Source organism: Prionailurus bengalensis, chromosome F2, assembly GCF_016509475.1.
Source record: "Prionailurus bengalensis isolate Pbe53 chromosome F2, Fcat_Pben_1.1_paternal_pri, whole genome shotgun sequence".
Lineage (NCBI taxonomy): Eukaryota > Metazoa > Chordata > Mammalia > Carnivora > Felidae > Prionailurus > Prionailurus bengalensis.
Window position 1 is genome coordinate 47,641,083 of NC_057353.1, and position 26,624 is coordinate 47,667,706.

At 48.2% G+C, this 26,624-nt stretch overlaps 1 protein-coding gene across 2 annotated transcripts in view; it reads left to right on the top strand.

Moving 5' to 3' along the window:
* Positions 1-21,209, top strand: part of GRHL2 (grainyhead like transcription factor 2) — a 172,886-nt gene extending 151,677 nt beyond the window's left edge. The window contains exons 13-16 of one of the 2 annotated variants that reach the window (XM_043601492.1): positions 1,056-1,150; positions 5,216-5,301; positions 16,037-16,101; positions 18,232-21,209. In XM_043601492.1, coding sequence (XP_043457427.1) covers positions 1,056-1,150; positions 5,216-5,301; positions 16,037-16,101; positions 18,232-18,346 — 361 coding nt within the window. In that variant the 3' untranslated portion in view covers positions 18,347-21,209. The remainder of the gene's footprint in view (positions 1-1,055; positions 1,151-5,215; positions 5,302-16,036; positions 16,102-18,231) is intronic. The other variant, XM_043601493.1, reaches the window with a different exon arrangement.
* The last annotated feature ends 5,415 nt before the right edge of the window (positions 21,210-26,624 follow it).

The window sequence follows — 26,624 nt, forward strand, 5'->3', positions numbered from 1 at the left end:
TGCTATAACAAAATACCATAAACCGGGTGGTTTAAGCAACAGAAATGTGTTCTGGAGGCTAGAAGTCTGAGATCAGGTGCCTGTATGGTTGGTGTCTGGTGAGAACCCTCTTCTGGCTTGCAGATGGCCCTCTTCCCGCTGTGTCTTCACATGGCAGTTCTTTCTTATTAAAGAAAGAACTTATTAAAGAATGACCCCACCCCTGAATGTCACCTTACTGGAGAGTGGGGTTTCAGCATATGCATTTGGCACACACCTGCAGCCCACAGTACCCAGCATCACTGACTTCTCTTCAATGACAGTCTGTCCTTCTAAAGCTCTCCCTTTCCTTAAAGAGGCCAGAATGGTCAGGAACTTTGGGAGGAAATGCAGAACCACCAGCACGGCTCCGGTGGGGACATGTAGGGACCCAGCACCATATGGGATCCAGGGAGCGGAGGGAGGGGATCCAGGGGAGGAAACGGCTGGGCAGCCAAGGTCTGGGTCTCTCGAGAACTTCCACCACTGCGGTCCCATCTACTTCAGCCAGACAGAGCCATAGATGAGCAGAAAGTCGGGGCAGCCTCAGAACTGACAGCCAGCCAGGCGAGCCCATACCATCTCCATAGGGCCCCCCCCTCGTGCCCTCAGGGGCTGGCAAGAAAGTGCAGGACACTCAGGCCCCAGCTAGATGGGAGGGGTTGATAACTTGGAGACCACAGAGACCCCAGGGCTCACTCCTGCTCTCCCCACCCCAGCCCCGATCTTTTGAGCAGGAAGGAGGTTAGGTGCGGGATGGAGTGGCTGAAACCCAGAGGTCTCATCTTGGGTCCATATTCAGCATTGAGGAGTATATGTTTGGTCCATGCCCCAAAGACATGGGCACGTGTGTTCTGCCCCAGACAGGGATGACCTGGGACCTGTAGGGGGAGGAGGGAGGTTGCTGAGTGGATCCAGTTGTGGAAAACTAAGGATGGTATAAGCCAAAGAAAAAGATAACCCCAGAAACGCACACGTGAACCTTTCTTTTGGCCCCCTGCATGCTCTACTTAACAATTTCTGCCCATCTTTTCTAGCAGCAGTGTCCTTGTCAAACGGATGTTCAGGCCCATGGAAGAGGAGTTTGGCCCAGCACCTTCTAAGCAGATGAAAGAAGAAGGGATGAAGCGAGGTATCTCCTCACTGGCATTGCCAAGGTTACCCACCCTCCCATCATGAATGGTGGGGGCGCTTCACGGGGACGACCGTGCAGCCCCGCCCAGGCCCTGTGCTTCAGGGTTGGCCTGGGGATTGTTTATTGACACAGGAAAGTCCACAGTCTTTTCCTTCACTTTCAGTCGTATCCTTGTAAGCACCATAAGCAAACATTTATTCTTTCTGGGCACCGGTTCTCTCCTTTGCCTTGGGAGAAACGTAACCAGTGAGGTCAGAGGTTAAAAAGAAACTTGTGCTGCGTATGTGACAATAGCATCTCATAGGAATCGTTCCGTAGATGCAAAGGATTAACCTCGTCCAAATAACGTGAGTTCTGACCTCACAACTGACTTTCTCGCAGTCAAGGATCTTACTCCACTTCATCAAGAGAGTAAGAAACAAAGCGAGAGTGTGTCAATGTCTTGCTCAGCATGTCGAGGCTCTACGTGACTCACTGGCCTTCCTTGGAGCAAGAGGAAAGTGTGGGGAATGGCCGTTTCCCCCCATATCCTGCTATAGCCAACACTAGGAGCTTCCAGAGATCTTAGACATATGGTACCGGAATTTCAGTGAGTCAGGTTACCAGGTTAAATATGTTCGCCGTCCACACAGGCTTGAGTTGTTTGCTAATGAGACATTTTCTTTTCTGTTTGTTGCAATGGGATTTGCATAATGGTCAAGAGCATCCCCTCTGTAGCCTACCTCAGCCCTTCAGAGTTGTATGACTTTGGGAAGAACCCCCTGCCCCTTCAAGTCCTCATTTTTAAAACAGGGCTGACAAGAGTTCCTACCTTTGGAGTCCCTGTGAGGACCGGTGAACTTTAATGTATGTAAAACACTTAACTCAGGTGCCTAGCACATAGTAAGCACCCTGTTCACTATTGTAGCTGTGAGTTTTATTATTAGATCTGCATCTAGTTACGGTCTATTCATCGTGAATAAGTAATTCGTGTTTCAAAATGGAAAGAGCGTGAATACCTGGGTGGTGTTAATTACATTAGCAACATTTATACCTTTAAAAGACTGGCTGATTTCACAGGCTTACCATCAAACATCCAAGTGCATTTTGAGCACCATTCCCGCGTGCCTTTTATATCGCATACTTCAGAATGAAGGCAGAATTATATGGAAATGAAGAATCACACAGGCGACAGGAATTGTAGCTCCCATCCATATCTAGTGCATGCTGGCTAGTCCAATGGTTGTGTTTTTCAGATTAGTTTGAGACTGTGAGGTCAGTACAAAAATTGCCACTGGGAATTTTATCGGGCTGTGACAAAAAAGCAAGTCTGCGGCCTTCGAAACCTCTAAATCATAGAGACACATGAGGGCGCTGCAACCCACCAGCAATAGAGAAATGATCTCCTGGGAGTGGCTTTTCTTTGGAAAAAGGACAGTGGAGTTACTGAGCCCCTCGCCTGGAGCTCCCAGTCTGAGCTGGTCTTTCACAAACAGGAGGAATCAGGGTCAGTGATGGTTGCTATTGTTTATTCCTTGGAAGTTCTCCAGGAGAGAAAATGATCGTAATTATCACCAATGCCATTCTTTGTTGTTCTGCCTTGGTAGCTACTTCTCCGGGTGGCTCCGTGGGAGTCACTTGGAGCCTGCCCCTGTGGCCGTCTGCCTCTCCTGTGGTGTCTGGGATGCAAGATGGTCCTTAATGCTGTCGTTAATGGAGTTGATTATTTGAGTGTCCTCCCTCAGATGCACAGTGACAGAAGCGGACGCCCTGGGGCAGGCTGTGGGGGTGTGCTGTGAGCCCAGCGTGCCCTGTGTGACTGTCAGCATGCCCAGCCGAGGGGGGGGGGCGGGGGACGGTGGCACGACCCTGTTTCTCCCACAGCCCATCAACACGCCTCCATCCCGCCTTTAACCCCTTACGGTGACACTTGGGGCAAGAGTATCAGCCATGCTCTTTCAAAGACAATGATTTTAAAAGAAGAAGTTTGTAAACCCAATGGAAGCAGTACTCATTTTAATAGAATATGTTTGGGGTTTCTTTAGTGTCAGCCTGCTGGAAAGTACATTTTTCTGTTGGTGGCTGCAGGAAGAAGTTACAGAAGGTTCGCTGTAACAGCCGCCATATTTTAAAATTGAATTTTCCTCATCTAGTTGTACCGGGGCGGGGGGGGGGGGGGGGGGGGACCTGTGGTCTAATTGTTTCTCATTGTACTGCTGACGCTGAGTCCTCTTACATTGCCATTAGGTCACCAGATCATTTTAGCTGAAATGGAAACTATCAAATATTCCTTCCAAAGGACTAAGTTTTGACATCTTTGGAGACACGCTCAATGTGTTTATTTAATTGGTAGTTTATTTTTATCCTTGGTAAAGAGAAGAAACTTTGCAATACTTCAGGGTTGTTTTTTTTTCTTTTTTGTCGTGCACAAACTGAACATCTGCTGTCTACAGAAAGAAAATGTAGGCAGAACCCATGTGCATTCACGTAGACTCTGCCTTTATAAAGCAAGCAGCTTTAATGACGTCCTTGGGGACTGGGGAGGGGTGGGAAGAAGGGGCAGGAGTTTGAGTTAGAGTGGGTTTCATTTTCTGGCTCCAACTTCATTCTTTCTGGTGGTGACTGTAGCTCTCTTGACTATGGTCAGAGGCTCAGCAGAGTTTCTTTTTTCTTTTTCTTTTTTAAAGTTTATTTCTTTATTTTGAGAGAGTGTGTGGGAGGGGCAAAGAGAGAGAGAGAGAGAGAGACAGAGCTCTGGTGTGGGGGCTTGAACTCACAAACCATGAGATCATGACCTGAGCTGACATCGAGTCGGACGCTCAACTGAGTCACCCAGGCGCCCCTCAGCAGGGTTTCTTGACTGTACGTTCTTCCTGGAATAGCCAGGTGCAGGGGGCTTCAGTCTTGGCCTTGTCCCTCCGTCCGAAGTTAGAGCCAGAAACCACATCATTGGAAGAAGGAGAGAGAAAGCACAGTCAGCTCAGGGGGGTGGAGGGTCACATCGGAATGAGGTCCCCAGTGTTTCTGGGCCACGCCCCAGGGTAGTGGGTGTAGGGAAGGGTCTGCCGTGACAGAGTGTCTTCTCTCTGATGGTGTCTGGGGTCCCGACCATCTCTCCTAGTCAGCGCATCAGCAAACTGGGACTGTTCCGTTATAGACAAGTGAACACAAAGCTGGGCTTACCTCCACTGAGGAAACTAGAACCGCGACAGGTGCTTCATTGCGGCATGTGCCGAGGGTGGACCGGTGCTCGCTGGGTGCCGGGCACGGTGCTAAGCGCCCCACGTGCTATTCATTTAAGTCTCACGGCAACATTATTATCCCCGTTTTCCAGGGAAAATCAACACTTGGAGAGGGTAAGTGAGCAGGGCCCCACAGGAGGCTGAACTGGGGTCAAAGCCAGCCCTGTCATACTCCACGTCCTCCTCTTCTCCCTCGGCTTGCCTCTGACAGGCACCGGCTCCCTCCCGGGCCTTTGCACATGCTGGTCTGTCTGGCTGGAGTTGCTCTCCCTGCCCTCTCCCCCCACCTCCCCGCCTCCGGGAAAAGCCCAGGCCCTGTAAGCACTCTCTCATGTCTTTTTCCTTCTGAACTCATCCAACCCCGGATGGCTATCTGCTTATTTGAGGAATGCCTCAAATTCCTGCCTCCCTAAGTGACTACAGATTCCTTAAGGGCAGACCATGCCTTAATTCAGGGCTGCACCTCAGCTCGTAGCATACAGCCTCAGGGGTATTTGCAATATTTGTTGAATGATCAGATGAATACATAGGAGTCAGAGGTCACAGAAGGAGATGTATCATGGACCCACCTGGAGAAATCCACTGTGAATAGTGTGGGACAGCATCACAGCCTGCTAAGTGTAGCCTAGTTGTCAGTATACCCCATCGAGGGGCCTTGGCCCCCCGGCTGCTGGTCATCTGTGGAGGTGCATCAGTCACCCTTGTAGGGGTCATCAGGGTCCGGGGTCCGCGACCTCGCAGATACTGTCAGCCTCTGGCAGGTGTGTGTCAGGAAGTGGCCGGGAGTGGTGGCAGCTGTGTGGGCTCCTGGGTCACCGCCTCGCCTCTGCTTCTCTTTCAGTGCTTTTGTACGTGCGGAAGGAGACGGACGACGTGTTCGACGCTTTGATGTTGAAATCCCCCACGGTGAAGGGCCTGATGGAAGCGGTAAGCAGGGGGACCTGTCAGCCTCTGGGAAACCTGCTTGTGTTCTCCTGAGCTGGAGTCCGTTCGTTAAAATGCAGCCTTCCAGATGGCTCCAGAATGAGCTTTATAAAGAAAAAAAAAACAGATTTAGGGAAACACTGATCTGACCTCCATCACTGTCAGGGCCTCTTAGCATCTTAAGGAGAAGGAAACTTTAGACAAACTGCCAATTCCTGTCAATTTAAGGCTAATCAGAGTAAGATTGCTGTACAGGAAGGTTAATCTGTGAGTTTCCATTTGTCTCTGCATGAAACCAAATTAGATACGTCTAACTTCCAAATGTGCACAGAACAAAAACAATTAGGAAGTGTCTTGCGAGCTGTGATAGTGAAATCCAAAATAAAAATATGACCTCACGTATATATCTGAGGTTAGTATCGGAGGTTATCTAAGGTGATGTATGTGTATATATCGGAGGTAAGAGATATCTGAAGTCCCTCCCTCCCTTCTCATCCCTAATTTAGTCGATCATGGTGGAACCTGGGCTCAGGAAAAGTTATTTTATATTTTATCCATCTGAATATGACTTTAATATGACTCTACTTTGAATATGATTTCTCACTGCCACTTTGTTTTTGTTTTGTTTTGTTTTTGTTTTTTGAGTACAACTGTGTTATAGAGGATCTGAGTTTTCTATGGTGATGGAGACACTGCCAGGGGACCGTCCCAACTGATGTGTGGGTCTGCAAAATGGCTACATTGGAACAGCATCTTGGGTTGTGAGGCAAAACGTTAAAATGTATAGGATAGTGGAATCTCTAAGTGGAATCATACAATATGTGGTCTTTTGTGGCTGGTTTCTCACACTCAGCATAATGTTTCAAACATGGTGTAGTATAATTAGGACTCCATTCTTTTTGATGGCCGAATAATATTCCGTTGTATGGATATACCATATTTTGTTTTTCCAAATTCATCAGCTGATCGATTTTTGGAGTTTTTCCACCCTCTGGCTGTTTGGAATAGTGCTGCTGTGAACATTCATGTGCAAGTTTTTATTTGAACTTTTGTTTTCACCCACTGAGTAACCTCTGCCAACCCTCCCCCACCATAGGAGAGTTGAACTTCTGATATCTCACAGGGGAGTTCATTACACATTCCTTGCTTTGCTTGGCTGGGGGTATGGGGGAGAGTAGTGCACGCAGAGGAAAAAACGATTGGCAAACATGAGTGACTGGGCGCCTGTCATGACTGTGTGGTGTCACAAATGGCACTCAGAGTCTTTTGTTTCCTTCCTTGTAAACTGTGGACAGTGCCTACCTTGGAAAATTGTTCTGTTTGTTTGTACTGCCCTTGACCTCTCACTATCTTAGAAAGAACTCTTGATCACAACAAAGAAGAATGGAATTATTGTTCAACCTGTGTCATAATTGGGTCGCTTTTCTTCAGGAGCGGATAATTCTTTTACTCGTCCTGAACCTCCCACACCTTCATTTCAATGCCATAATATCATTACACATACAGATGTAGACACCTGGATAGAAAAAATTAGTTCTCTGTCAGCAGATGTTACTGAATGCCCCCATACTTGGTGTCACTTGGATAAAATAGAATATTCCTCTTTTCATCTGCATATTTGGTATCATGTCAACTAAGCCATCTGTGTAACTTCGGTGATTCACTTTGGCTGCTTTATTCTTTTTTTATTTATTTATTTATTTATTTATTTTTAACATTTATTTATTTTTGAGACAGAGAGAGACAGAGCATGAATGGGGGAGGGGCAGAGAGAGAGGGAGACACAGAATTGGAAGCAGGCTCCAGGCTCTGAGCCATCAGCCCAGAGCCCAATGCGGGGCTCGAACTCACGGACCATGAGATCGTGACCTGAGCTAAAGTCGGACGCTTAACCGACTGAGCCACCCAAGCGCCCCAGGCTTCTTTATTCTTACAATTAGGTCTTAAACCTGATTATGGACAGAGATTTTGTGATGATGATGGTGGTAGTGGAGTTGACATGAGTTTTTAAAGTTCTTTGGTTTTTCCCAGTGATTTTACTTAGTAATCCAACAAATGAATCTTCAGCTGCGTAGCCTCCTTGCTGGTCTCTGAGTCCCCTAAGGCCTACTCATACCTCAGGGCCTTTGCACCTGTTGCTCCTTCTGTCAGGAGTGTTCTTACTCCGTGTGGACAACGCTCACTCACTCTCTCTTTTTTTTAAGTCCATTTATTTATTTTGAGAGAGAGTGTGAGCAGAGGAAGAACAGAGAAAGAAGGAGGATCTCAAGCAGGCTTCCTGCTGTCAGTGCAGAGCCCACGTGGGGCTCGAACTCACAAGACCGTGAGATCAAGATCTGAAGGCTCACTCTCTTATATCCCTCGGGTCTCTGCTTACATGGCCCTTGCTGAGATGGGCCTGGCCATACCTCCTACAGAAATGGCTTTTCTATCGCTGTTCCCTTACCATGGATTGTTTTACTCCATATTTGACGTATTTAACATTTGCTAGACGTTTATTTTTTTTCTCCTCCCCAATAGAGTGTAAAGCTCACGAGCACAGGGACTTTGCGTCTTCTGTGTATCCCCAGATCCTTGAGCATAAATATTTGACTGAACTGAGCGCCTGCTATATACAGGCCATCATGCTGAGTGCTGTGGGTGGCATGGTTTCACATGCATTGCTTTATTTGGTCCTTGCAATACCCCCTGGGAACTTGGCATCATCACCATCTTACAGAGGTGGAGACCGAGGCCCAGAAAGGGGGTCTCCCAAGGGCTGATAGCTCCACAGAGTGGTGACACCGACTTAAGCCCTTGAGTGTCTTACATCCAATTAGATGTCCACACATGAAAAGCTACTTCCAGAAGAATAAACTTTCCAAGTCATAGCTCACAACAACTGAAGGAAAGAAAAGGAGGCAATAATAAACCATCAAGCAAAAGTACTATGTGTAGGGGTTGACCCCACACAGTCAGGTTCAAATCCTGGCCCTGACACATTTGAGTGATGTGACTTTGGGCAAGTTACTCAACTTCTCTGTACCCCAGTTTCATAATTTCTGAAATAAGAATAATAATAACGTGGGCCATCGTTATAAGGATAATGATATAAAATGAGATGTAGAGTTGTGCTGAAGATTAAATGAGGCCACATACATGGCACCTAAAAGTAACACATAGAAATACTCTATAGATAGATGATAGATTAGATAGATAGATAGATAGATAGATAGATAGATAGAGGATAACTGTAAGTACTACAGGGTAGGGAGGTGGATTGAAATTCCTCCAAGCCAAAGGGGCTAGAGAAAGGGGTAGGGATGTTCTCTGTTGTTCAGTTGGCTGATGCACACAAGGGAAGGGGTTGTTCAGTGGACCTGGTGGCACCCTCTTCAATTCAACTGAGTTGTTCACGCATGGCGATAAACGCCACTGCTTCCTGATTCTCTTGATGGGTCGAATGCAGCCACCGAGGAAGTGTTTGCAAGCCAGAGTCTCCTCCTTTTTAAATGTGTTTCTTAGAACCCACACTGAATAGTTTATAACCCCAAACAGAAGTCACTGCCTTCCAGAGCAGGCTGTCCTGTTGGATGTCTCTAGACAAGGCAGACTGAGTCCTACATTGGTGGAAATCAGTGGGAGTCTCTAAGTTCTGTCTGTCACATACCTGAGGTTTCTGGGCAAAGATAATACTCTACAAAGTAAAAATCTAAAAATTACAGCTCATCAGGCAACCAACCAATAACACATTGATGAGATATGTCCAAGATCTAGAATCCTCCTGGGTGTAAAGGAAGTCTTTGGGGTCTTTAAAAATATTAATGATGGGTTTTTAAAAATCATAGAAGTGGATCATCGTGGGGGCTCCCAGGTGGCTCAGTAGGTTAAGCGTCCAACTTTGGCTCAGGTCACGATCTCACGGCTCGTGATTTTGAGCCCCACGTCAGGCTCTGTGCTGGCAGCTTGGAGCCTGGAGCCTGCTTTGGATTCTGTGTTTCCCCCTCCCTGTGCCCCTCCCTCACTCATGCTCTCTCTCTCTCTCTCTCAAAAATAAACAAACATGAAAAGAATAAAATTAAGAAAAAAAGAAGTGGATCACTGTTGCAGGTAAATTGAAAAGCACACATTAAAAAGCAAGCACTCTTACTAACTGCTGCCTTCAAGAGAACTATCGTGCAGCACGTCTTTTCCTCGCATAGAGAGCAGGGCTTAGGGGTGATATCACCCAGGGCCTGGGCAGAAGGAATCAATCCTTCTATAACCCACTGACAGATGGCCAGCTTCTTCCACATGGTATCTTGCACAGTCCCACTTCTTTCCAGGGTTTCTGAATTTGCCAAAACACGCTTCCTCGCCTGGCATGGAGGCAGAGGACGCTGTGTCACTGTGGCGTATTATCAAGCTGCCACTCCCTCTGCCTGTGACAGTTGTGTGGAGGGCAGACATTTGCCCTTCAGTCTCACGTATGCCCATTTTCTCTAAGAGTTCAGAATCTGAAACCAGACTGCCAGATTCTTACCTTTGAAACCCGTCTCTGCCACTTATTAGCAGGGCAAATTATTTAATGACTGTCAGCTCGAGTTGCCTCACCTGACCAACAGGGCTCAGAAAAGGTACCTATTTACTGTAATGATGCGTCTGTTGGATCAGAGTGTTATGTGCCCCTATGATAGGCACTTAGTAACTACTCAATAAATGCTAGCTGCTGCCGCCACTCCCAGCAGACCCAAGTCCAGACTGGAATTGTGCTGGTTTTATGCAAATTGCCTAGTTCTGATCGTTATCCACTGATTTGTGAGCCGAGGTACTTGCATTCCTGCTCTGGGGCATTGGGAGTCAAACCTGAAAAGACCAAGAATCAGAATCACTTTTCTTTCACAAGAGAGGAACTTACAGATAGGAGTCTGATGGCGTTGGGTAGAAGCATGTCCCTATTTTATTTTAAAAAGAAGTTCCAGGGGCGCCTGGGTGGCGCAGTCGGTTAAGCGTCCGACTTCAGCCAGGTCACGATCTCGCGGTCCGGGAGTTCGAGCCCCGCGTCAGGCTCTGGGCTGATGGCTCGGAGCCTGGAGCCTGTTTCCGATTCTGTGTCTCCTCTCTCTCTGTCCCTCCCCCATTCATGCTCTGTCTCTCTCTGTCCCAAAAATAAATAAAAAACATTGAAAAAAAAATTTAAAAAAAAAAAAAAAAAAGAAGTTCCAAACGACACCAATCAAAGTTAAAAAAAAAAAAAAAAAAACCCTTTCAGGCCAAGCAGGTCAGAATAATAATCAGGTACAAATAACACATGGTCCAGCCGACAGCAAGTTCTCACGTAGGGAATGCTGATCAGAAATTCTTCCCTTTTTGTGCTGTGGCACGTCTCTGGTAGTGTGATGAAGTCTATGGACCCTGCTCTGAATAAAGTTTTTCAATGTACAAAATAAAAAACACAGGATTACAAAGGAAACCAATTCTATCGATCACATTGAGGTCCTTAATGAAAAATATTTGTGCTACGGGAATATATGCTCTCCTTATTCATGCACTAACATGATCTATGGGTGGGACTTAAAACTACTGTACTTTCGAAGTCAGATGGATGAACGTAATTGATATTTCGAGATCTGTGCCGTAATTCTAATATGACGTGAGAATATCTGTGACTTCCATTGGTAACAAAACTCAGTTACCGCTAAGACTATTGTATGTTCCTGACTGAAGGGAAGGTTAAATTGAAGTCCAAGGTTAGCGAAAATAAAGATGTACGCTCTCCCCACCCCAGTTCATGTGCGTCCTCCGGGCATCTGCAGACCCCAGGTTAGGGAGCGCTGGCTGAGACCAACCCGGAAGTGCTCAGGGAGTGGCGGCTCCAGGAACGATGCCCAGGGGACCCGCTCCTCCAGCATTGGTTCTGTGCACCAGCTCTGTTGACTGGGTGGGGGCCACGGTGAGCTCACTCCTGGGCAACGGCCACACCTCCATCCCTCAGCAAGTCTCCACTCGCAGCGCTCTGCTCTGGGTGCGAACCAGCGCACGTCAGCGTTTCTTTCTCGGTTGGCATGTGCAGGTGTGGACGCCAGGACCCGGCAGATAGCGCAGGTGCCGGGCTTGGGAAGACGAGAGGAAGGAAGTAGAAATTCTCCCAAAGGGCAACGGTATTGAGCCTGGGGAGGCGTGACAAAATCTGCGCCCATCCTACCTTATTCAGACTATCTCACCGCTTTGGAAATAGCATGACGATGCTCAAAGAAACTTGCTGCTGTTAGAGCTTCTTTAGATAGCTATCACATAGCATCTTCCCCAGACGGTTGCTAAAGGAACTGGAGAGTCTGAGGAAGGGGTGCTGAGCTGTTACACAGCCAGGGTTCTGGGGCCCCCTTATTCCCAGTTTCGCTTTTTCCGCGGTGTCACTTACCTGTGGTCAGACGTAGTCCAGAAGCAGATGATCCCCTGATGATCTTTGGAGGGTCAATAGCCTGACGCTCAGCTCATTCGTGTCGCTTCACCTCGTCACGTAGGCATCTTATCAGCTCACGTTATCACAAAAAGAAGGGTGTGTCCAATACAGTAAGATATTTTGGAGAGAGACCACATGCACATAACTTTTATTACAGCATATTGTAATAATTTTTGTTTTATTATTATCAATCTCTTACTGTGCCTAATTTATAAACTTTCTCATAGGTATGTATGTGTACGAAAAAAAACATTGTGTGTGTGTGTGTGTGTGTGTGTATACGTACAGGGTTTGTTACTGTCTGAGGTTTCAGGCATTCACTGGGATCTTGGAGTGTATCCTTATGGACAAAAGGGGACTGCCCTGCTTCCAAATAATTAAGCATGTGTGGCAACTTTGAATTTTGCATTTCTAATGAACTCTGATGTAATTTGGCTTATCTTTGTGACCCAACACACGATAGATTCTCTTTAGGAGATGTGTGTGTGTGTGTGTGTGTGTGTGTGTGTATGAAATATTAAATCTAGCATAGCGACAATATTATTCCTTTGTTCTTACTTGCCTTAGGTGTGTCCAACTCTAAAAGCAAACCGGGAGTACGGGCGACTGCTGTCCTCCGGCAGTACTGTGCTTGTGCGTGTGGTGAAGTCTCCCACGATACTTGTTTTTCTTTCAAATCTGCCCACCATCTTGTACTTGGTGCTCAAGTGCTGTGCTGTTGGAGGCCTCAAGTTTAAGATCGCCACACCTTTTCCTACACTGTGTTTTTTACCATTGCATAATATCCTGTGCAACCTCATCAACCCTAACGCTCACCTTGTTGTCTACAAATGTCCTCACCCCTGCTCTCCTTTGTTTGCTAGCCCTCCGGCCATCCCCTCTTTAGCCTTTGCCTCCGGTGTTTTTTCTGCTCAACATCCAGCTGGTTCTCTTTCTTTCTCGTCCTTCTTTTAACTTTTCTTTTTTTCCCTACGCTGACACTCTGGCTTTCGATGGAAAAAGGCAGTTCGTTCTCATTTGGTACAATGACGGATAGACTGGATTTTTCTGTCGTCTATATTTTTCTTTATTATTGATTTTACTTTGCAGTTTCCTCTTGCTGTCTCTTCTGCTTGGCAGACTTATTAACTTGCTGTTTTCCACCTTTTCTGGAAAGTTACTGTTTACGTTTCCTCAGTTATTTCGGTCCCTCCTCATTTCTCTGTGATTGGAAGATGAAATTCCAGCTATGTTTTGCACCAACGCTGTGTAGCTCCCCCCAGCACGAGGCGAGGCCGTGAGAGCTTTGGTTTCTCCCTCTCCTGCCGCCTTCTCTTGCTTAGCCGGAGTGCGTCGGGGGTGCTCACCCCTCCGTCCCCACAGACCCCCGACTTCTTGGTGTTGCTGAGATAGTTTGATGCTTTCACTCTAACAAACGATGAGATTTGCTCCCTCAGTGTGTCCTTTTTACTTCGAGAATCTTTCTTTGGCCCTTATTCTGCACCCCCATTCCATCTAACTATGTAAACACCCGCACACAGTTCCATCCTGATAACTGTCTATCTGTAGTTAAGTATATATCAATGTAATATAGATAGATGGAGAGAGCGTGTTTGTATACATTTAAAAATTTATTTATGGCACAATGCTAGTGGTTTGTTGTCTTCCCCCTTCACCTGGCTGAAACCTCTCTTCTGATGCATTTTCTGTTTAGATAACGTTCTTTTGTGGGTATGTTCCTCCTGGAGTATTTGGGCGAAATGTTCTCTGAACTTGCGCATTTCCTCGATACCATTTTTTTTTTTCACCCTGATGCCTGAGGCATAGCTTATTGGTGTACAAGGTTCTTGGGGTGAAGTTCTTTTTTTTTCAGTAGTCTAGAGAGGTTACTCCGCTATCCTTTGGTTTCTAAAGTTGCAGATGGGAAGACCGAAGCCAGGTTTATTCTTCTGTTCCTTTTTTTGGAGGGGGGGGGGTGGTGGTAACTTGTTCTGGAAGGTTTCAGAATGTTTTTATTACCCTTTGGAGATCCGGCACTTTGTTCAGAATGGCCAGATGCGTGTCTTTCCTCGTTGATCTCTCCCGGGATTCAGGAGCCCCCCCGCTTTGTCCAAAAACCTGGGTCTTTCTTCTATTATTGGTTTAATTATTTCCTCTTCTCCATCAGTTCCTTTTTCTCTGTCTGGGACCCTGGATAGTCACATCTTCTGTGGCCTACCTCTGTTCTTCAAATCTCTCTGTTCGCTTTTGTTTTTTAAAGCTGCCTTTTTTGTTCACGAGTTCCTCTATGCTCCATGTCTTTGCTCTGCTTTTGAACTTGTTTTTCTAATTGATCTTTCCTAATACTATTGGTTTGCTGTATTGACTACCAGTCTTTCAGTTCATTTACTGAACTTTAGAATGTGTTTAGTCCAGTAATCGTATTTTTGGATCAGAATTTTGCATGTGTGTGCAATCTTCATAAGTGTTTTTTTTTTAATGTTCTGTTCAAATGGATGCCTACAACACAAGCACCGTTCATCCTCTCCGCTGCCTCCAGGCCATGTCATTTTACATACTGGGCACATTTAGGCTCTGCTGTGGGCACAGGGCGGTCCCATCAGTGATGGAGCAGTGACGAGTGGCAGGCAGGCTGCTGGTTCCCCAGGCTCCTGTTGCCCTCTCAGCCTTCTTTTCTCCTCTGGGCTTATTCTGGGGGTGAGGAGTCCTTCCTGTGCAAGTGGAGGGGTAAGAGGTGGGGATGTGTGCTTGTACGTGGGATAAGCTCTTCCGGGGATCCAGAGCTGTCTGCCTGTGCCCTAGGGCTCCTCAGCCTCTTTTCAGAGCCCCTGTCCCAGAACTCACTTATCCTAGCTGGCTATGAGTCGTCCCCCCCCCCCCCCCCCCCAGCCGCTGGGCTCAGAAGAGGCTGGTGGATCGGATTTGGGACAGAGAAGGCATGACAGACATTGAGGGTAGGTCTCTCCAGAAGCCATCTCCAAACTATGATTGCTTTATATTTGTAAAAGTGAATCACAGTCATTGTCAAAAGGAGGACGGGGGGAGGGCAAGCCACTACAGAATGGTACAAAGTGAAAAGTAAAAGAGTCTCGTTTCTGTCCATTCTCCCAGGGTAGCCGCTGTTAATAGATTAATAGATTGGCAGGTCCTTCACATATTTTCTATTTCCTTACATACTTATTTCTTTAAAAACACGAATGGGGTCACACCATATATACTGTTTTGCAAGTTGTTGGCTTTTTCCCCTTCGTGTGGTAAGGACTTTATTTTTCATATAGGCTTGTCACATTTTTAAATGACTGGATGGCTTTCGACTGTGAAGATACCAAAACATGCTTAATGAGTGCTTGTTATATACGGTTTTCTCTATTGTGAACAACGATGCTTTGAAAAGCTTTGCGTACGTCTGGGCGTATTTCCGTAGACCAAGTTACTAGCGGTGGAATATGTGGGAAATATGCTTTTTAAATTTAAAGAGCTTTTCTTAAATTTCCCTCCAAAAAGCTCGAGCTTGTTATTCTCCACCTATGGAATACGAGATCTGACGTTTTTCACACTCTAGCTGACACCATATTATCATTCTTCCAATTTCTGTGAGCCTGATAACATAAAATTCCATCCTACTGGTTTAATTTGAAATTTGAAAGTGAGGAGTGAGGTGGTACATTTTTTCATGCACTTACTGTCCTCTCGAGCTTTTCTCTGGGAGTTACTTCTTCACGCTGGGTTCTTCCTTTTCCCATTGACAAGAAAGTTTCATAGTATATTGTCTGTCTTCCGCTTCTTATGGTGGATTTTGCTCTACCGGTATTTGTAATTCTCTGTTGTTTGATCAACCTTTTGACCTTGTTTCTTCAGGTTTCATGTCTTCATTGGAATGATCTTCCCTCCTTGAAGATGACATCAATACAAAGAACTGACCCGTGGTTTCTTCTTATACTTTTATGGTTTCAGCCTTCACGTGTAAATCTTTGCTCTATCTGAAATTTATTCTGATGTCAGAAGTAGAGAAGGGATCCAGCTTAACTTGTTGAATTTTTTCTATATGGCTACTTATTTAACCCGACATTGGGGCCGGGGTCCATTTTCTTTCCGGCTAATCTGAGATGATACCTTGATTGTAGATTAAATTACCACGTGGCTGAATCTTTCGTTGAATGACTCAAGGTTTAGGCACAGGAGAGCCTTGCAGCTGAGGCATATTGGGAGCTTGACTCCTGAGTGAAGGATACGGGCACCCAGGAGAATCTCCACGAGACTGAGAGCGGAGGTTTCTCTCCTGCCTCTGCTTAGCCTCCCCTTCCATGCTCATCTGCCTTTCTGTTATTGGTGTTACAGATATCTGAGAAATACGGACTGCCTGTGGAGAAGATCGCAAAGCTTTACAAGAAAAGCAAAAAAGGGTAAGAAAGAAACAACTTAAACTGACTTCCAAATCAGAGAAGTCTACACAGTCCCTTTAAAAAAAAAAAATGGTGTCTGCCTTTTGTTAGTTCTGTTTCCACCTTTTGTAAAAACTGTGTGTCATCCTTACAAAGGATTGCTGAGCAGCTTGCAAACGCGGTGCATTTTGAAGATCTTTAATAAGATAGGGAGGGAGGGAGACAGTGCATTGTCATGATGCCGCCTGAGATGTCCTATTGCAATGTCAGAGTGGTGGAATAGAAGGGTCTGGAAGGGGTGAGGACACTGGGGAGAGTGGCAAAGTCAGCTCTGCCAAGTGTGGAGTGTGTAAAGAATCACATGCTACTCTGGGGTTGGTTTCAGGGTGACACATGAAGAACCAGAAGCGCTCAGGGTATAGCGAATTCTTCTGAGGTGAATATTAACAAAATGATCTAAATGACCGTCGGACCTGCTTATTCTCAGCGTTAAGAACAATAACTCATTTATGAGGCGTTCAGTAGGTTCTGGGCCCCCTGCAAGTGCTTTATATACACTGCTCTGTTATTCCTCCCCACACCACCACCCCCCAGCTTTCCTAGGGCTTCCTGCGTATGAGGGTCTAAGAGTAGAGGCTGCGGGAGCTGGATTTAGTCCCAGGAGAGCGTTTCCACCGAGTCAGCTTCTGGAGTTATTTTTTTACAGAAAATAACTTTTTCCTAAAGAAAACGGGTCTTTAAACTCTTCTCTGAGCCTCTGTCATAAAGGAGATTGATTTGCTGAGATGCTCAGGCTTTCTGAGTGATGGGTCTCTGGGTAGAGCAGGAGTCAAATGGGAGACCTTTTCCACTGGAGCCCTGTTGGGATGCTCCCTTAACTGTATGTTACAGTTTTCCTCACAGTCAGTGCAATAGGCTGAGTGTATTCCTTTGAGGATGAGATGTGAGTGGTGTCTCAAGGTCTTACTGCCGAGCAGAAATCCTCAGTGCAGACATACAGTCTGACGGCGATAATGTTTCACTTCCATCGAGCGCCATGTTAAGCCCTGCGCTAAAAACTTTAATCCTTACGACAACCGTCTAGAGAGGAGTTGTTTTTCTTATTTTTGCAGAATAAACTGAGGCTCCTAAACTTGCCAGATGACACATAGCTGTCAAATGAGTCAGTTCTTTGATGGCAAACTGAGATCTGATTTCCAAATGATGGAGAGACCCTAGAGGTTGTTGGTTCTCTTAAAACTAAATCCACATGGGATAGTTGACCATAGGTCACACATGGTGAAGGGCGAGCTTCAGAGCCAGGCAAAGCCAATTTCTGATCTAGCTCAGCCACGAACCAGCTGGATGACCTTGGGGAGCTGATTGACCTTCCCTGCACTCAATCTTCTCATTTGCAAGGTGGCGATGGTCACGCCTACCTTCAAGACTGCTGTGAAGAGTAAACACAAGGTCTCTGAAACCCTGAAACACATTACATTCCCAATGGGGTAGCCACAGTTCTTCATCTTTCTCTTCCTCTGACTATGGAGTACTTTTTTTTTTTTTTTTTTTTTTTTTTTGAGAGAGAGAGAGAGACCACAAGCAGGGGAGGAACAGAGAGAGAATCCCAAGTAGTCTCCACCCTGTCAGCACCGAGCCTGATGTGGGGCTCGAACTCACGAACCATGAGCTCATGACCTGAGCTGAAATCAAGAGTTGTATGCTTAACTGACTGAGCCACCCAGGTGCCTCTGGAGTACTTTTTTAAAGTGTATTTTCAAGAGGCAGTATGGTTTAATGCAAACGGGGGACACGTGTAGGACCCGGCTCTGTCACTAGCTTACTGTGTGATTTCCAGCTCATCTCTCTGAGCCATAGTTTTCTAATCTATAAAGCAAGAGGGTTGGGTTGGATGCCTCCGGAGACCTGTTTAATAAGGAGTCGTGAGGTTAGTTCTGACCAATCGAGGCTTTGGGTTCTTCAGACTGGTTTCTGCGGGAAGAAAATATTATGAGGGTCTTCTTTTCCTGCCTTACCTCCTCTCTCCTCCACCCTTCCCAGCCTCCCTTGCCAAAGAATGGCTAGGGGAGCCCCCAGCCTGGGTCCGCCCTTGCCCACCGCTTGCTGTTGATGGCATCTTTGTTTCTTACCCCCCACCCTCCTCCCCGGCAGCATCTTGGTGAACATGGACGACAACATCATTGAGCACTACTCGAATGAGGACACCTTCATTCTCAACATGGAGAGCATGGTGGAAGGCTTCAAGATCACACTCATGGAAATCTGAGCCCCGGTCTCGGCGTCCCCTCAGCAGGGGCCCTCGGTGCATTCCTCCCTGGGAGAGGTGGAAGCCCCGGCCCAGAGCCCAGAGCCCTACCCCCCCCACCCCCCACCCCCCAACCGCTGTTACAGACTGTGCTGGGAGCCGGGCGAGGCACAGAACCCCGTCCCTTATCAGTGTGTCTGGCCCATCCCCTGGCTCCTGCTGGAGCTAAATCCTGAGCCCCTCAGGAAGGCGCGCTGGGCCTGTCAGACACTTATTTATTGTCCACCTGTTTCTGGAGCCCCGGGGTCCAGGCCTGCCAGGATTCTGCAGGACACTGCTGGCCCCAGGTGAGACCGTCCAGAGCCCCCCCTCACCTTTCAAGGGAAACACAGCCAATCTGTTCACCCCGAAGAGCCCGAGAACGCCTCACCTCCGCTTGCCCTGAGCGGCTGGTCAGAACGAGCTGCCGCCCGCTGCCGCCGTCGGGCGGGGTCAGAGGTGGACACCCGCGTCCTGGTCACAAGCCTTCAGGTGTCTCTGGGGAAGGCCGTCCTGCTAAACACGTCTGGGGGTTTCCAGCGAGTGGCCGCCAGGCCTTGTACAGGAAGACATTCGGCTACCGTGTAATTAGTAACCCAGAAGGTACGCCTGGCTATTATGTACATAGTGTTTATAATATGGCAATAATATATTTTACCTGCGGTACGTGGGCATGTTTACTGCCGCTGGCCTAGGGGAGACGCGTAGCTGAGGCTCCGCTTTCTGCGAGAGGTTTGCAGGGGACGCGCCGGGACAGGGAAGCGGCCTTCGGGCTATCCGGTGACTGCAGGGGTGCCAGCGGGCACGCCTGCCCTGTGGGCCGCCAGGCTTGCCTCCCGGTGATGTGCTTTCCGGCGGGAAAGGTCGGATTGTCTGAGGCCCCAGCTCCTCCAGCTTCGGTGAGCTTTCCGGACAGACCGCAGGGGGCTTGCGGCTGGACCCCGTGCTGGGGCCACTGCAGAACTTGGTGATCATGAGGACCGGGCCTCTGTGCAGTGCCTGACAGTTGACAAGTGCGTCTTTCATCTCACGTGGCTCCCCCAAAAGCCCAGCTGCGGTTCTGAGAGTGATGCCAACAGCTTAGCTCCGAATTCACAGGCCGGGGGGCTGCTTCCCGTGGCCACCTCTGCTCCGGGCTGCTGGATTCGGGGGGACGGGGGGAGGGGGTGCCCCCAGAGCCTCCTGGCTCTTCCGAAGGGCAGCCCCTGGAGGAGGACTGGGAGAGAGAAGGCCTGGTCCTCCCGTACATGCTCTGGGAGACGAAGAGTAGAAAAAATGCTTCCCTAAACACTCGCGAAATCATGAACCATCCTGGGCTGCTGTTCTCTCTGAAGGGACAGGTAGGTGGCCAGGGGGTTTGCGTTCGCCCTTGTGGGTTGAAGCACTGGCCTTCAGGTAGCCAGACACGTCCCCAGCCCCAGGTCCTGCACTAGGGCAGGTTCTATGTAAGGGCCCAGATTTGTTTGTAAAGCACTTTGACGTCTCACCCAGGGAGTTCTCTCTCCAAGGGCTCCCTGCCTCGCACCCCACCTGCCCCTGACGCCCAGAGCAGGACAGAAGGGCTGCTTCCAGCCCAGCTGTTTCTCCTTGAGGCTACAGACGATTTGGATGGAATGGAGAGCGGGTGCCGCGCCGAGGAAGATGTCCGGGTGATGGTAACGGGGCACCTTTCTGTGTCTTCTGGACACGTTATCCCTTCCTGTGGTGCCAAAGGTTTGCATCCCGGATTCAGTTCTGCTCCCATCTGTTCCCTCCTCCCCCGCTCTGGCTGCCATGCCCTGGACCAGCAGCGTGGGGACCCTCCTGGGTCCTGATGAAGCTCTGTTCTGTGACGGACAGATTCAGTGTTGAAAATCTATGACGTACTCTGCACTTCGCGTGCTCCTTGCCTCAGAGGTGGATTGGAACGTGACTGGCAGACGAAACGGCAGATACTGTTGGGCTGGGGCAGAGACTCCAGAGTAGGGAAAAGATAAGATTTGGGGCGTCTGACACAAGTTACCCTACCCTTTTTTCTCTAGTCTCCTTGGGGAAATGTTTGCTGGTCTTCCCCAAGGCAGAGGATGATCAGAGACGCCTTTGCATTTGTTTCCAGTCCCTGAGCCATCACCGTGGTGACCCCCACCTACCAGAACAAAGAATGTGAGGCCAGTGCCACCGAAGGGTGGTGCAGAGAGAGCATCACCTCCCATCTGATCTGCCCCCCATCCTTCTCCTGCCCCCTCTGCATTCTCAGAGTGTCCATGGTCTAGCTTGGATGTATGTCAGCAGGGCTTTGATGAGCACAATTTTCTGAGCAGAAACACTCTAGAAAGATAGGAAGACTTGCCTCTTCTCTTGTCCCTTCAATCTATTACACTTAAACAAATATGCTTCTCTGAAAAAAATCCATGTAAGATGAGGGACACGTGAAACAAGTATTTTTCTTACACATACCCACACTGCTCAGGCTTAATGGGTGTCTGGAGATTGGAACCAACAGAAAAAACGCAGTCAGATGTCATCTTGGACTTGGATCCTGAAAGACTAAGGCACGTCCCAGCCCAGAAACTTACGAGGCGTGAAATGAATCAAACATTTATTTTCCTTCTTATTTAAAATTAGGAAAATGCAACAGAAACAGAGGGTTTGTGCCAAATTCTGTGAACGGCCCTTTCTTAAAAACAAGCAAGGGAGATTGAAAGATGGACAATTTGCTCTCGTGTTTTAAACAAAAGAAAAAGGCAAATGTAACTTAATAGTTTTGTAAATGGGAGAAGGGGAATCTATAAACTATAAATACAGTTATTTTATTTTTTGTACATTTTTAAGAGAAAAAAATAAATATTCATAACGTCAGAGTAAATGACAGTGTCTGGTGCTTTCTGTGAGGTGGGTGTTGGGGCTTCTTTGCCTTGTTGGAAAGAAGCCGCAGTGTGGCCTTGGGAAGATTCTAGGCCCCCTTTGGACACCTTCGGGTCCTAGACTTCAACACAGCAGGCACGTCCTCTGCCTTGTGCTCCACCCCATGGTTACAGGAGAAGAGGGCCGAAGAAATCAAGACGCCTTCACTGTGCCGCGATGGGCCACCAGGGTGGTTATTCTTGGCCGGCTCCTCAAGGCAGGGAGAGTAGGTCCTGTCCACACGCTTTTACCTTCCTCACCGCCTCGCTCACGCTCATCCCCATGTAAGTTATCACAGGAACTTTCTGGCTCTTTAGTTCATTTGTACCAGCCCCTACAGAGGCTGAAACCACATGGCTAAAACTCCAGTTCCATCATGATGGTCTCTTGCCCCCAAACTCCCAGGTCACTAGGATCTGTCAGCTCAGAGGCAAACAGCCGGACTCAGGATTCCAGTGTTCGTTAGCGCTTCCTCTGCCTGCCTCCCCACTGGGCCACCATGCTGTTCAGCCGTCATCCACGCTCAACTCCAGAGAGCCTCTGAACAAGCAGCATTTCTTTCTTTCTTTCACAGTAAGGTAAGTAATGAAGCTACGTTATTTATTCTAGAAAGCCTTAATACTTTGAAGCTTTGTAGGGTTTTACAGTTCTTAGGCATCAATCAACTAAATCTGATGAAGAGACCTATGCTGATTTGCTTTTCTGTTTCCTGACAGTGAAATATACACACCCTAGATACCCGAATATATATTTTAAACGCAAATGTTTCTATTTATCTGGAGTCACCAGGATGCTCACAGCCTGGGAGATGTCACATGACGACCCCTCTTGAAAATAAAGAGCAGCATACAGCTCTCGCTTTAGCTTCTCTCCAGTCTTGCCTGGAACAACCCAAAGCCACAAGATGGCGAGGCCTAAAATAGTCATTGGTGGTCTTTGCAAGTCGGAGGGAGGGGGCAGCGTGAGTGAGGGATACCAGCGCTTCCGGTTCAGCTCTGAAGGGAGGATGGGAGGCCAGGGGCTTTCATCTCTTTCCCCCAAGCAGAAGTCTCATTCTCCAGAGGACCCCTTTGAATGTGATGACTTGGAGAAGATTTCACTCGCAGCGTCTTGTCGACTCAGCATTTGTTAACTCACACGGAAAAGACACCACAAACTTCTACGGAAGAAATCCGTGTGTGCGACATCCACGCGGCAAAACCTTCAGTCAGTGGTCTGACCACAGATGACGTGAGAGAAGTCACCGGCCGATACTGTCCCTCGTAGTCCCTGGTGTCGCCCAGTCCATCGCTCCCGAGGGCACACGTCCCTGGGCTAGCTCTCCTGTGGACCAGCATTTCTACATCCTTCTGCATTTCACACTGTCTACATACACAGCTTTCAAATCTTGGCTGAAAATTTGCCTCAAGAAAGTCTTCTCTGATGGCTGCAACCCCAGTGGCACTCCCAGCAGCCGCTATGCCGGGACCAGAGGGCAGGGGAGAGGAGGCTGGGGGAGGAACTGAGGGAGGAGGCTCTGGAGGGATTAGCAATGGGCCACAAGGCCTTTTTGCCATGATCCATGTTCCATGGCCTCCATGGGTGGTCAAGTGGACCCACAGGTCTGAGTAGGTCCTGTAAAGGATGTAGCTGGTCTCCACATCTGTCCTGAGGCAGTCCCTCCCTTGGCCGGTGGCAGCCAAGGTGCTGGGTGCTGGGTGTGCCTCGCCATTCCCCCCCCCCCCCCCCATATGGAACTCTGGTCAGGTAGGTGAGGATGACCAGTTGTCAGGGCCACAGGGTCCTGTCCTGGCTCTTGCCTTTCACTCTGCTAATTCAGTTCGTTACTTTGCCCCATGCTAGGGACAAAGAGGCAGGTTAGATGTAGTCTGCCCTCCGAGGCAGTGATGTAGGTGCAAAGTGATAGTGGCCTGGCATCAGCAGAGTAATAAGGGCTCACCCTGGGAGAGCCAGGGTTCTGTCATCACCCCAGTTCTAAGGCATAATATAACCCCTCCTACCCTGAGCTCTTGTACAATGTAATGAAAAGTCACCAATGTGAAACTCACTTTGGGAAGGCTGCCAACTCGAGTGTCTGAGCCCATGGAACTGAGGGTCAACAGGAATGGGTAAGGGATGGTCACTGCGTCAGTTCAGGTCGTCCAAGAAGCAGAAGCCAGGATGGGATGAGACACTCAAGAGATTTATTGGGGAAACTCATGTGAAGGCTAAAGGGGTAGTGAGCAGGGAGAGATAGGGAGAGCGTGTGGACTAACCCCTGTGAAAGGAAAGAAAGGAAGGAAGGAAAGAAAGAGGGAAGAGAGAAGGGGGGAGGGAAGGAGGGAAGGACGCTTGGGTAAGAGGAGCTTCAGACTGCCTCAGCCAGGCCCCTGAGGAGTCCTCGAGTATAGGTCACCTGCAGGAAGAATCTGTGGGGCAGGAATGGCCCAGTTCTAACACTCCACCATGTGCGGTCACTGGGAGCAGCCCCAGAGAATGTGGCCTCAGAGTAAATGCTAAGGTGGTTCCAAAGATTGCAGCCAGAGCCTGGCAATCAGCTAGCAGGGCTCTCAAAAGGTAAGATCTGAACAGCACCGCCCCCCCCCCCCCCCCCCCCCACCGGTGACCACAGCCACCTCCTTCTAAAAGGTCTCCCGTAGAGATTCACTGGGGCTCTATTCTTACAAGTAAACATTCACCGAGTGGGGTTTCTGGTTTCTTAGTATGCTCTACCTTTTTTCCTCAGGGTCCTCCATCCCCACACTTCCATGAGCTCTGCTAAAGGGGTACATGGGTTAATTTGGGGGACTCATATCCTAAGAAACACAATGAGGGGCCTCTGATCAGCCAGAAGCAGCAAAAGAGAAGGGGATGTTGAAAGGGCACTAAAGGCAAATGTTACCAGCTTGTTCCCTGGGTAGCAAACACCTGCACCACTCAAGAAAGAACTTGATGTCTGCTCTGCCATGGACATAGATGTAGGTTACTCTGTGATTGTATTCAGTGTGCTGGACAAAACTTACCAGCTGAACTGTGAGCTTACTTCTTTGCTAATAACTCCTACCTCCACTCTCCCAACATACACACACCTTCAAGACTGTAGTGCCTGGTACTGTGTTGAGTCACCATTGAACACTCAGTGCCAGCTCAGTAAAGTGATTAAATACTGGTATGGGGAAGATAGAGCCTGCCCATCTGTCTACATGTGTATGATATACTGGTGGTAGCTGTTGGTATTTAATAAGGGTCGGCAGGCTGAGCTGGGCAGAATTTTGAAGTATTTTCACCATCCTCTCTAGAACTCTTAAAATGCCTTCTCTTTCCTGGAATAGTTCTGGGAAAAGAAGGCATGAAATAAGACTCTCTGAGACTCTTGCCCCTTCTGAGCTGCCTTAGGGGGTTAGCTTCACACCATGGAATGTTCTCAGAGTAACCACTGGTTGCAACCCCAGGGATGTCTGGGACCGTGCATGGCGCATTTGCACCGAGTGCAGCAAGCACCCGAGACCTAAGTCTTGGTCAGCATTCAAGTGTAGAGAAACCTGGGGTGCCTGGGGGGCTCAGTCGGTTGAGTGTCTGACTCTTGATGTCGGCTCAGGTCATGATCTCAGGGTCATGGGATCGAGCCCCAGTCCTGGTCCACACTAAGCATGGAGCCTGCTTGGGATTCTCTCTCTCTCTCTCTCTCTCTCTCTCTCCCTCTGCCCCTCCCCCCTCCCCACATAAACATTTAAAAAACAACAAATGTAGAGAACCCTGTCTGACATTAATGTACCATTGGTTACACCCTTGGCCTGAACATCTTTTCACTACGCAACAAACCTTTCTATTTCAGGCAGATTTGGCTGATTCTCTGCTGCCTTGGGAAATACAAGGCTCGATATTCTTTTTCTTGTTTTTCTTGCAGCTGAAGAGCCACCTCAAAAAACAAGAGTGCTGAGCATACTCAAGCCAAGAGAGGCACGTGTGAAGTATCGACATTTCTTCCAGAGACAGTTCTCGGGATCTCTCTCCCATACTCAGAGAACTCTCAGATGACTCCTCAATGGGCATGCCCCCTCCGTGCCTGGACTAGGCTGTGAGGGGATCCAGTTGAGTTGGGGTATTAGGACAATGCCCTGAAAACAGGAGCCTTAGTCTTGGAAATTTGCTGGAAATTGCCAGGGTGGCTCCAGCAGGTGCAGGAGTGCAGGTTCCTGATCTGTTTGGCAGCTGCCAGCCACCTCTCCATCGGTGCCATGAGCAACAGGCTCAAAACTCGAGAGTATCGTGACCATTGCTAGTCCGTAGGGACAAACGGTGAAGACAGAATCCCTGCAGGCCAAACTCCATTCCCACAGGAGGTCTGGATGGCCCATGAGGCACCTACTGTAGCTGACGCTCAGTCCCTTTTTTCTAGGCTAATGGCCTTCTGTGCTGGAGGCAGGGCCAATGACCACGACAAAACACACACACCCTGATCCGAATTGCATGGACGGTGTGGGGTCTGCGTCACATCATCTTTTCTACGGACTCTTCTCCAGACTGAAAAGGTTAGAGGGCAGAGAAGAGATCAATCTGTCACTGAAGAGGAAGTTGCACTTAACGTTTGGACTAGAGTTTGCAGCTCCAGTTGTGAGGAAGGAGAGGCGGTGAGAAGAAAGTGAGGGCCAAGAAATGAGCGAGTGGAGAGAAGTAAGGAAGCCCACGTGCAGACCCAAGATGCTTTCGGACAGGGCTTCGGGCTCGGCACCTCCCCATTCCCCTCTCACAAACCCTGGCTCCCGTGTCTCTAGGGCAGGAACCACGCCCGGTGCGGGGAGGCGGGTATCAGCACCTGGACCCTCACTCAGGCATATTGACCGGGGGCAGCATGGTCAATGAGGCACGAAACCCTGATGTCCCAAACAATCAAGTGCTTGAATGCCAAGCTAGTGAGACACGAGGTCAACTGATATGGGGGCCTCTCCACATGATGGGATCTATGAATATATGTAGATGATCCTTGAACAACATGGGTTCGAACTACATGGGTCTGCATATATGCAGATTTACAATACTGTAAATGTATTTTCTCTTCCTGTGACTTTCTTACATTTTCTTCTCTAGCTTGCTTTACTGTAAGAATACAGTGTATAACATATATACAAAATAGGAGTTAATTGACTATGTTATCAGTAAGGCTTCTGGTAAACAGGCTATTAGTAGTTATGTTTGGGGGAGTCAAAAGTTATGTGTGGATTTTTGACTGCATAGGGGTCTGTACCCGTAACCCCCCCCCATTGTTCAAGGATCAACTGTAGATTAAATCCATTTGTGGAAAGTGCCCCCTGGGACATAGAGATGGGATGGGACAGCACCCTCCACATCCCTTCCCCACCCTCAACAAGGGTATGAACGGATAGTCGGCCACTCTGTA